The 12,294-nt window shown below is 43.6% G+C and overlaps 1 protein-coding gene across 4 annotated transcripts in view; it reads left to right on the top strand.

Annotated features, from left to right (window-relative positions):
• Nucleotides 1-12,294, top strand: part of LOC139566448 (nck-associated protein 5-like) — a 166,438-nt gene that overhangs the window by 99,679 nt on the left and 54,465 nt on the right. For all 4 annotated transcript variants that reach the window (XM_071387624.1, XM_071387626.1, XM_071387625.1 and 1 more), the window contains 4 exons: nt 3,145-3,321; nt 9,273-9,341; nt 11,640-11,678; nt 11,942-12,061. In XM_071387624.1, the coding sequence (XP_071243725.1) occupies nt 3,145-3,321; nt 9,273-9,341; nt 11,640-11,678; nt 11,942-12,061 (405 nt within the window). The remainder of the gene's footprint in view (nt 1-3,144; nt 3,322-9,272; nt 9,342-11,639; nt 11,679-11,941; nt 12,062-12,294) is intronic.

Below are 12,294 nucleotides of genomic sequence, written 5' to 3'. Positions count from 1 at the left end.
GACCTTCCAAACAGCATCGTAGGAAAAAGTGGAACTGTGTGAGCTAGAAGTAGTTTGGTTGTGTTACTGTTAGGGGAGGTCGATAAAGGTCATACCATTACAGTTCATGGAGGTCATGTCTTGTACTCTTATGATTCGTACCACATTTAAAATGTCATTTAGCTTCAACTTTTTCATTTCCAAATGTGTTAACCAAAAGTAAGCGAATTCCCACTAAGTGCATTGCACGTATCTCTCAAATGCAAAACGTTATACGGACTTCTTGACTTCAGTGATGAATATGCTACGTCTGTAACGGCTGTCGTCTTCCTCCTCATCTGAGGAGGAGAAGTTTGAAGGATCAGAGGACCAATGCGCAGCGTGGTAATTGTTCATCTTATTTAATGGAAGTGAACAACTCAAAATACAAAAACAACAAAGTGAAAACCGAAACAGTTCTATCTGGTGCAGACACACAAAGACTGAAAACAACCACCCACAAAACCCAACAGAAAACAGGCTACCTAAATATGGTTCCCAATCAGGGACAACGATTGACAGCTGCCTCTGATTGAGAACCATATCAGGCCAAACACAGAAATAGAAAACATAGATTACCCACCCAACTCACACCCTGACAACACTAAAACAAAGAAAACACAAAAGATCTATGGTCAGAACGTGACAACGTCGTTATAAAAGACAAAACCATTCATTAGTGTGGTGGACATGCTATGCCTTTAGAAATCGATCATGAATGGTAATGTGTGAAAAAAAATTGTGTCATAATGGGAAATGGAGGTATGGCGGTATACATTTCAATAAGCCTAGTACATGCATTAGCTAGATTTATTGTGGGTGAACGTAGGGAGTATAACTCTATGGCTGAATCCCCTATTCCTTATACAGAGCACCATTTTTGACCAGGGCCCATAAAGTATATATCACTAGGCATAACAGGAATAGGGGGCATTTTGCAATGCAGCCTTCCTCTCAGCAGTGGACCATATTTCCACATAGTCAGATACCCTGTGATTATTCAAATGATGGGTATTATACAGAATAATAGCAGCCCCAGAATTAATCAACCTGAGTGGATTAATTAAACATGGAATTAGAATCTGTCAACGTGTGCCAGTGGAGGGGATCGATTTCGTTCTAACGTGTGCCAGTGTGGGGGGATCGATTTCGCTCTAACGTGTGCCAGTGTGGGGGGATTGATTTCGCTCTAAGTTGTGTGAATGGATGCAGCAAACATACACATGTGGAGAGAAACATATGTCAGGTTACCGAGATGACTGCACCTACTGTGACCAGATGTTCAGCAAGCAATCAGACATAACAGGGCTGTGGTAATAAGAACAAGCTCTCAATTAATGGTACCATTACTGGGGGAAAGATATGGGTCATATTCATTATGCACCAAACGAAAGAATACTCACTCAAACAGGCAGGGACGGCGTGAACTTGTACAATAAGAAATGCTTAAAACTTTTTACTACAGAGTGCCTGCAAAACAAAAGAATCAAACAAAGTCAAGATTGGGAACCACCGGCATGTTTTAGCCAAGATTGGAGTTCAAAGCAAAACATAATGCTAGTGGTTGCCAAGGACAGCATTTCCAATTCATGTTCAGGAGGGAGGGACGACTTGATTCGGATGCATTTGGATATGGCGGCGCTAGCAAGGACTCAACCTCATCTATCAATGTCTCCAGCCATGGCTGTCTGCGTCCGCCGCGCTACCGTGAAAGCCCATCGTCCGGCTTGACAATTAACTGTCAAGGAGGGAAGAGAAGGATTGAATGAAAAATGTAACAAAGGTGCACAGGTGTACATCAGGCGATAACAACAAAAGGCTTTGGTGAGATTTTAAGGTGAAAAATTGGGGGGGGGGAAAGTCCATTTACTTGCATTGCAAAGCTCATTGGCTGGCTATAGGCATGTGTTGAGGTTTACACGACATCTAACTCCCAGCTCAATTGTAGTTTTATCCCTCTCCTGGTCCTTGATCAGATTTGGAATAGGATGGAGATAAGAGCGTTTGTGAAATGGATGTTGCAAATGAAAGGGCGGTGACCTCCCTCGATCAGACTAAGCCATGCATGTTGAGTATTTAAAGGTGTCTCAATCTCTCCTATTGAAATGTACCTACATTTAGGATTCATGGCAACTATATCACCCCAGGAGCAGTGTGTGTGTTTTTTAAAGCACATTCAATGCATAAAGATAAATGTCCAGTTTAGTACAGTGAGGATTAAGCGTTTCATATTATCGGCATATCACTTTGTTTTGGATACAGGAAATCCATCATAAATCCCCACTGGTAGGGGTTTTTGTATTAAATTGTAAGGAAAATGGTGTTGGGTGTAAATACAGTATATTAGTTTTAACGACAGCTTATGCTATGGTTTTCATATGTCTCAATATCACATACAAAACAACGTGGTGTACTGATTTAAGACCAAAGTAGCATGATATCATTTATTTGAATAGTAACATCAGAGGGAAAGAAAATCCCTCCTTGACTTCTAGGATAGTGTGAAAATACTTCGAATAATTGACAGGCGACACATGACATATCCTCCTTTACCAGTACTCTATATCCTGTGTTGAATGTACAGTACCTAATTAGCTAGTCAAATATCAGGATGCTGTCTCGTCTGTGACTCTCTTGGTGAGCCATGCCCAGCGGGCCTGGGGATATCATGGACCCCATCGTTTTATTGTGTTCGCTTTTAATTTCCGCCTCTGTGCATTAGTGTCACAGCTGGAGACTGAGGCAGGGTGTGAAGGGGGGGAGAAAGAGGGGTGTGGGGTCCTCTATAGGCAGACAAGATGGAGAGGTCTCAAGGTCACTGCCACTCTTTGGAAATACAAGTGAAACGCGATTAGGGATTAGGGGATGTTTTGGGTGTTGAATTGTTTTTTTCTTCTCTTTCCCTCTCTCTCTCCTCTCTGTTCTCTCTCCTTCTTCCCCTCTCTCTCTCCTCTCTGTTCTCTCTCCTTCTTCCCCTCTCTCTCCTTCTTCTCCCGCCTTTGTCTTTCTCTCTTTCTTTCTCACTCTCCTTCTCTCTGCCTTTCTCTCTATTTCTCTTTTGCTCTCTCTCCATCGTCTTCTCTCTCTCTCTCTCTCTCTTTCTCTTTCCTCTCGTCTGTCTATCAGGATAAACTCTCAGAGGAGGTGCAGAAGACGCGTGACAGCTTGGAGCAGAACAGCAGCGGTAGTAGCCCACTGCCGTCTTCTGGAGACCCTTTGCTGGCAGACATCGGCAGCATCAGCCGAGCGGAAGAGTTTCAGGACCAAACAAAGCTCCTTCTGGAGCGTCTGCGCACCCTAGAGGTACAATTCAAAACATGGCTCCGCCTCTCTTCTCTTCTCCTCCCTCGTTCTGCCTCCGCCACCAGGCTCTCCTTCTTATGTTTGCAGTCTGGAGCATAATGGTCTTATCAAAGTCTTGTGCGCTCTGCTGTTTGAAGAGCAAAGCGCTCCACAGAGGGCTCAGGTTTCTAGGACTTCACAGCGGTCTTTGTTCACTTCCATAGCGCTCCTCCACTGTTCCACTGTGTGCTCTGTTCTCAGCATTAGCAACAGTTGAGTCAGAAATCCATTTTGAGTAATCCTTCTGATTCTGATTGTTTCCGACCATACAGTACACCCACTAGACTGACACACCAGGCTTTCAGATCTCCTCAGCAATTAAAGGGGCTAAGTCTATTAAGACTTAATCGAATTACGCTCAGAGACCCACCTACTCATTTACGAAGTGGCCCTCGCTGATGCCGCGAGGGTCTGTGGCTAATGTTCAAATACTTTGAGCGTATGATATTTATTTATTTGTTCCACCTTTATTTAACCAGGTAGGCTAGTTGAGAACAAGTTCTCGTTTGCAACTGCGACCTGGCCAAGATAAAGCATAGCAGTGTGACACAGACAACAACACAGAGTTACACATGGAGTAAACAATAAACAAGCCAATGACACAGTAGAAAAAAGAAAGTCTATATACAGTGTGTGCAAAAGGCATGAGGAGGTAGGCAATAAATAGGCCATAGCAGCGAATAATTACAATTTAACAGATTAACACTGGAGTGATAAATGAGCAGATGATGATGTGCAAGTAGAGATACTGGTGTGCAAAAGAGCAGAAAAGTAAATAAAATAAAAACAGTATGGGGGTGAGGTAGGTAGATTGGGTCTGCTATTTACAGATGGACTATGTACAGCTGCAGCGATCGGTTAGCTGCTCAGATAGTTGATGTTTAAAGTTGGTGAGGGAAATAAAAGTCTCCAACTTCAGCGATTTTTGCAATTCATTCCAGTCACTGGCAGCAGAGAACTGGAAGGAAAGGCGGCCAAATTAGGTGTTGGCTTTGGGGATGATCAGTAAGATTTACCTGCTGGAACGTGTGCTACGGGTGGGTGTTGTTATCGTGACCAGTGAACTGAGATAAGGCGGAGCTTTACCTAGCATAGACTTATAGATGACCTGGAGCCAGTGGGTCTGGCGACAAATATGTAGCGAGGGCCAGCCAACTAGAGCATACAGGTCGCAGTGGTGGGTGGTATAAGGTGATTTGGATAACAAAACGGATGGCACTGTGATAGACTGCATCCAGTTTGCTGAGTAGAGTGTTGGAAGCTATTTTGTAGATGACATCGGCTGAAGGCTATCAAAACTGGTCGCCTAGAGCGTTGGGGACAAAGAATAAAAGGATAGAGCCCCTACCGGAGTGCCCGACGGGAAAGGTTTTGCACTTTTGGGACTACGCCATTGGTCCCATTGCGGCCAGACAAGCTCAACCAAGTTCAATCAAGTGCAGAGAAAGTATTAAAAAATATATATAATACTACTTGAACCCAGGTCTTCTCCTAAGCCACTATGGACAGCTCAGACATGAGAAAACGCTGCCAGAGTTAATGAAGGACCCAAGAAACCGGCTCGTTCTACAGACATTATTAACGGTGCCACTAACTCCATGCTGACAGAAATTGCAGTTAAGGCTAATTACAACAAAATGCAGTGTAATTGCTTGTTGCTTTATGGCTCCTCTATCACTGTATAAGTTATCTTCTCTGCAGTCAAAATAAAATAATGGCAGGCCTGTCTAGTGATTTGTAAGAGGAAGCGTCCCGCATTACCCCAAAAAACTACATTCGAAATGTATCTGCCATTTTCTTCCGTCCCGCTGCATCCGTGATGGATGCTCCTCCAGAAGAGAACCGGTTAGAACAACGGCGAGGCAATACATCACTGGCCTTTGTTATGTGTAAACGGTGGTGACACTAAGTAAGGGCGCCCATTTCTATTTCCCCCCCCACCAGCCCAGCCCAACTGATATCGTTCATTACCATGGTGGGCATGCTATGCCTTTAGAAATGGTGCTTACTTTAAGCTTAGATTGAATCCTTTTGAAAAAAACATCTTGGAGGGGGAAGGAAATGGGGATTCTTTTCACAGATGCTTGAATGATCAGTTAATGCTGCCACTCTAATTTATATGTTTTTACGGCTCCCCCCCAAAAAACGCTAATGGAAGTAGCGTCGTTGACTGATTAGACATTCGGTCGAAGGACAAAATGAGTTGGGATTAATCTCGAGTGGACATAGGATGGAATACACCGCTACAAATGATATACATTTACATTTAAGTCATTTAGCAGACGCTCTTATCCAGAGCGACTTACAAATTGGTGCATTCACCTTATGATATCCAGTGGAACAACCACTTTACAATAGTGCATCTAACTCTTTTAAGGGGGGGGGGGGGTTAGAAGGATTACTTTATCCTATCCTAGGTATTCCTTAAAGAGGTGGGGTTTCAGGTGTCTCCGGAAGGTGGTGATTGACTCCGCTGACCTGGCGTCGTGAGGGAGTTTGTTCCACCATTGGGGTGCCAGAGCAGCGAACAGTTTTGACTGGGCTGAGCGGGAACTGTACTTCCTCAGAGGTAGGGAGATATACCTGTACCTAACTCATCCATTCCAGCTCAACTCTCAATGCTTCTAGCTTTCCACACAAGTAAGTGTTGTAGAGACTCCATGGGAAGACAGAGCAAGCAAGTGACTGGGTCTTGGGTGACTGTCTGCAGTTTGAGCAAGTGTGCATGCCCATTGCCCAGCCTTGTGCCCATGCAGCTTGGTTGGCACAGTTGGCAGCCGGGTGCCAGGGAAAGGAGGTCTGGTGTTCAGGCGTAACAGAAGGACAGCTGCCACTCTGGTCTCAGTGCAGGGCTGGCTCTAACTCCTGTTCAATTACAGGCAGAGTGAGAACTGACTGTGGTGCAGCCAGCTCTCGCCCTGTCCATACAATCCCTCCTCCCTTCTCCGCCCTCCTCACCCCAATTCAAACCTACTGTGAGCCAGAAGCAAAAACTCCTGCTGTCTATAACTCTGTTCTCTAGCTAGTTACCTTCCATTGAAGTTTACAAGAAAAATACATCCATGATTCTAGAAAACCACTTCTCTAATCATGGGAACTCAGCAGGAGAAAACTACCTGGATGATCATGCATGTATTCTATTCTATAAAAAGCTATTTATAATGGCATGCATAATTTATATGTTTCAAAATCTATGGCAACAGCAGTTGTAGTTGCTATGCTTTAATTACAGCAGCTGTAGGAGCAATACATTAACAGGATGTGCTAATATGAATACATGTTTATTATGTGATTTAGTTGCTCTTTTCATCCCCAATCAATCAATCAATGACATGGCACATTTATTTAGTTTAGCATTTGTTGATAACGCATCGCAGCCGAGCACTGCATTCATTCACAGTAATATTGATTATGCACTGTGGCTGTACAAGATATTGTTTGTCTGCAATGTCAGACATTATTCTCCATGATGTTTTGCAATACAAGATGGCAAGAGTACTATAATGAAAGTATTTCAAATGCTTTTAATGCAAGCAGAAAATGTTCAGCGTTCATCATGGATGCTTTTTAATGTGTGTTTATCAGGTACTGATAGGTTCAGTTTGATGGAAGTTTGATGGAAGTAGACATATTTTCCCCACATACGTCAATACAGCACATCACTTCACCTTTCTCCGACCCCTTGTCCCATAGAGAAAGATGATTCAACCAGTTACTACCAACACAAAGAATATGATAAGAACCTCAGAAAAAATGCTTATATGCAACCTCTGGGTAATTATTTACCTTCACTAGGAGCTTTTACTTTACTAATATTAATACGTAATAATACAAGTGAATTTTTTTTGTAAAGGGCTTTTCATGTACATCTCAAAGTTGCTCATTTGTTATAGCTCTGTGCCATTTCGATTAAGGCAGTGGAATATGTTAGGTGCAATTATTTAGCCCGGGTTTTAATCAAAGGCTGGCTGTTTGTACTAAAGGGCATGTGGCGAGTGAGGTAAGCTAGCCGGAGCGAATGTTGACAGCTTCTAATATGGCCTGCCCGGACCATTTGACAAACTAGAAACAGAGGAGATCAATAGCCCCTCTCCCTTAAAAAGGTGAAGCAATATTCACCCCCCCCCCCCCTAAAACAAGGACATATTCACATTAGCCCCTTCTAGCCCATTCTACCTAACTTCTTACTTGTACCTTTTAAAGTTCAGGATCATAACTTCAAGCCCCCTGACCTTTCATTGCGAAATACTTCTGCAGGTTTTTATTAGTTGGCCCCGGTCTTATGGTGGACACCTGACCTTTTCCACCTCCCGGCGAACCCTGTCTTGTTTTTATCTTGTTCTCTGGCAGTGTAGTCTTGCGCTACAAAACACAGATATGATTTGTTGCATCAATAGTTTTTCATATGAAAACAGAATGGAGAGACTACAAATACCTTTGGCATTATTTTCATTGGCCACATATTCAGTATCATTTCACATCTACACTGAACAAAAATATAAATGCAACATGTAAAGTGTTGGTCCCATGTTTCATGAGGTGAAATAAAAGATCCCAGATATTTTCCATACGCACAAAAAGCTTATTTCTCTCAGATGCACAAATTAGTTTACATGCATGTTAGTGAGCATTTCTCCTTTGCCAAGATAATCCATCCACCTGACAGGTGTGGCATATCAAGAAGCTGATTAAACAGCATTATCATTGCACACGTGCACCTTGTGCTTGAGACAATAAAAGGCCACTCTAAAATGTGCAGTTTTGTCACACAACACAATGCCATAGAAGTCTCAAGATTTGAGGGAGCGTGCAATTGGCATGCTGACTGCAGGAATGTCCACCACAGCTGTTGCCAGAGAATTGAATGTTAATTTCTCTACCATAAGCTGCCTCCAACTTCGTTTAAGAGAATTTTGCAGTCTGTCCAACCGGCCTAACATCTGCAGACCACGTGTATGGCGTTGTGTGGGTGAGCGGTTTGCTGATGTCAATGTTGTGAACAGAGTGCCCCATGGTGGCGGTGGGGTTATGGTATGGGCAGGCATAAGCTACGGACAACGAGCACAATTGCATTTTATCGATGGGAATTTGAATGCACAGAGCAACCGTGACGAGATCCTGAGGCCCATTGTCGTGCCATTCATCCACCGCCTTCACCTCCTGTTTCAGCATGATAATGCAGGTCCCCATGTTGCAAGGATCTGTACAACTGAAAATGTCCCAGTTCTTCCATGGTCTGCATACTCAACAGACATGTCACCTGTTGAGCATGTTTGGGCATGTTTGGGATGCTCTGGATCAACGTGTACGACAGCATGTTCCAGTTCCCGCCAATATCCAGCAACTTCGCACAGCCATTTAAGGGGAGTGGGACAACATTCAACAGGCCATAATCAACAGTCTGATCAACTCTATGCGAAGGAGCTTTATCGCTCGTCAAGAGGAAAATGGTGGTCACAACAGATACAGTACTGACTGGTTTTCTGATCCACGCCCATACTTTTTTTAAGGTATATGTGACCAACAGATGCATATCTGTATTCCCAGTCACGTGAGATCCATAGATTAGTGCCTAATGAATGTCTTTCAATTAACTGATTGCCTTATGTGGACTGTAACTCAGAAAAATCTTTGAAATTGTTGCATTTTGCATTTACATTTTTGTTCAGTGTATGTCAATCAGGTTAGATAATTATATGTTGATTGTTCTATAACCACCTGTGATTGTTTTAAATTGACTAGCAGGCACCGCCTGGTATTTCTTTATATACTACTTGAATTACTTTAACTCTTCCTGCATTACTGTTTGGTAAATGACTCATAAACAAATCTGATGCATACAAACTTGCTTTTAACGACAAGCTCTCAGTGGATTTCAGTCATCACTAAATGTGTTTTATTTTGCTGTACAGGAGGAAAACTCAGCATTGGCCATGGAGAATGAGAGCCAGAGGGAGCAGTATGAGCACTGTCTAGATGAGGTGAGTAGTCCAACCCTCACTCTATTCACCCAGCCCTCAACCTCAGTGAGGGAAATCTATTTTTCACCACACTAATGATAGCCTGCATCTCAGGAACACGTGTTATTTCTTTCCTCTTCCGTGACTTATTGTGAGTTGTATTCTTTTCTATTTACCTTTAGCGACTTTCTTTAAGATCTTACCGATAATACTGATCAAACATGTTACAAATACTGCACTATTTTCCAGTATCCTTCTCTACCTTTTACCGACTTTCTTTGAGATTTTTCTCAATGCACAATTTTCATGCTCTCAAATTCCATCAATGCAATTCCAAAGTAATTCCTCTCCAAAAGGAAATGTGATTATGGAGGAAGAGGTACTCGGCGTTCCGAAGGCGAACTGTGTTGTGGGAGAAGCTGGGTAAATGGTGGCCTGAGGGAGCCGGATGACAGCAATTAATGAGCTTGTTGGCTAGGACCGCACGCTGAGTCACCCTGGGGGAAGGCTGGAGGCCCGCGGGTGCCAGAAGGGACAGACTGGTCTAATACACTGTGGTGCCAGCTACTGGGGCTCATATGACCTGAGATCTGGGCTCTGGTGCCAGAGGGAGTGGGGGTGGGGAGGAGGGAAACGTAGATTGATGGTGGGACAGAGAAAGCGAGAGAATGAAAGAAAGAAAAGGATAAAGAAAGAGGGAGAGAGATAAAAGGAGAGTTAACAATACTTTAGCTGTGTTTTGAACAGTCCAACAATGGCATGCAATTGCTTTGCAATGCTCCAAGCATATTGTATGAAACTCCACACCGTGCTGCAGCCTTGGAGGCTAATGCCTGGGTTGAGCCCAGACCAAATCCCTTTTCCACTTCCGTGACCTCAAAAAGCCAGGGCTGTGCTGCTCTGTTGTCTGGTCTGGTGTTGTGTTGCCCTCTGTAGTCGCTCAAGACGGGAGCTAGCTCACTAATGAGCATGTTGTGATGCGGACATCTCCACAGCTCTAACAACTCTGCCGATGGGCTCAGGGCATTTGGAAACTGTAGAGAACGCTGGGCTTGTTTAGTAGTGATACATTTTTTTAAATAAAAAGATTGTGGATTATTATCTCTACATAAGCAGAGTGGTGGTTGTTTGGTATGCTATTTGGGCTGGCCACTCACGTTAGTTTTTAAAATTATATTTTTTTTATATATATTTTTTTCCCCCACTTAGTAAACGTGCAAATGTCATGCTATTGAAAGGCTGGTAAAAGGAGTTATGCCACATTTGGCAATGCATCAGATGTAAGGGACTGTTATGCCACACTTCATGTAGTATGACTTGAACTATAAATGCTCTATAAAACCCTTTATAAGTTGTTTTATTTATCAATTGTTGTAATTTAGATTCTAACTTGAAGATCATTAAGATCAGTTTTACAGGAGCAGCTCTGTATGACCCCCCCACAGGGCGCCATCACTTCGTCATATTTACTCCATTCCCGTTATTCAATAGAGGGAGAGAGGCCACCTCTGAGAAAAAGCCAGTGCGTGCTTACAGTGAATTAACGAGCAATCAATGGGCTGTAATCAGAGTCGGACTCGATGGAGCTTTGCGGTCTAAACTCGGAAGAGTGGTAGGGGTGTGAGGCGCTCTGCGGCCAAAGCCCGGGCACAACAGTGCTTTAGCCCGCCACTTCTTCTCTCCGACTGCCCGCTGTGTCGCAAATGACACCCTATTCCCTATATAGTGCGCTACTTTTGACCAGGGCCCATAGGGTCAAGTAGTGCAGTATATAAGGGATAAGGTGCCATTCAGGACACAACCCCCTACTCTCCAAGCCACTATATCAGCCCTGACACTGCTGTCAATACAGGATCAACAGAAGACAATTAAACATCATGAAGACATGCAGCGTGTCTGGCTCCAATCTGTTCTGCTTCGCCTGGCCGCTACTGGCCTTCTCTGCCACCCTGCGTCAGATTTATGATGATTGGCCCCCTTAGGAATCAACACACTCCTCCAAGGGAAGGCAGACGGGGTGACAATGCTGTAATGTATTGGGACATCATGTTCACTAAAGCCTGTAATCATTTTGATAAGCGGTCGGAGGAACTTGTGTATTAAATGTCGTTGGAGGAATAGGGGAAGTGAGAGAGTGCAGCGTCGGCATGCACAGGGCAGGGGCAGTTTAGAGTTGAGGTCGTGGGTCAACTGGAGACTCTTTCTTTCTTTCTCACTCATCTTTCTCACCCATAACAGCCACCATATTATGGTCAGTCACTAAACAGCTTGCATGAAACGTTTGGATAATTCTTGTTTCTTTTTTTCACTCTGTTTTAGGTTGCCAATCAAGTTGTGCAGGCACTTCTCACCCAAAAGGTAGGAGTCTGGTTTCCATAGCAACTGTGTTATCAAAATGTCTCTATTATACTATTATTAGATCCAATGATGTTGTTAGACATGTATGCAATACAGTAGCTCAAAACTTAATCTTACCATTCACTTTTTTTTTGTTGACACTTCTCATTATCTCGTGTTATCTAATCAACTTTTATGGTGTCCATATTAGGACAGTCATACATCACTAGAAGTTCACACCTCTGTCTGTAATAACTCTCTCTCTGTTGTTTTCCCCCATGCAGGATCTGAGGGAGGAGTGTCTGAAGTTGCGGACCAGAGTGTTTGACCTGGAGCAACAAAACCGGACCATGAGTGTCCTCTTCCAGCAGCGAGTCCGACCCGCATCAGACCTGCTCCTGCAGGTAGGGACCTGTCCACTCATCTAGTCCCAGAAATACTATAGAACCTCATTGTCCCAGAACCATTATAAAACCTCATTGTCCCGGAACCACTATAGAACCTCATTGTCCCGGAACCACTATAGAACCTCATTGTCCCGGAACCACTGTAGAACCTCATTGTTCCGGAACCACTGTAGAACCTCATTGTCCCAGAACCACAATAGAACATCATTGTCCCAGAACCACTATAGAAC

The sequence above is a fragment of the Salvelinus alpinus genome, chromosome 38 (genome assembly GCF_045679555.1).
Source record: "Salvelinus alpinus chromosome 38, SLU_Salpinus.1, whole genome shotgun sequence".
Lineage (NCBI taxonomy): Eukaryota > Metazoa > Chordata > Actinopteri > Salmoniformes > Salmonidae > Salvelinus > Salvelinus alpinus.
The sequence above is the reverse complement of the archived record's forward strand: the minus strand, read 5'-3'. Positions and strand labels throughout refer to the sequence as shown.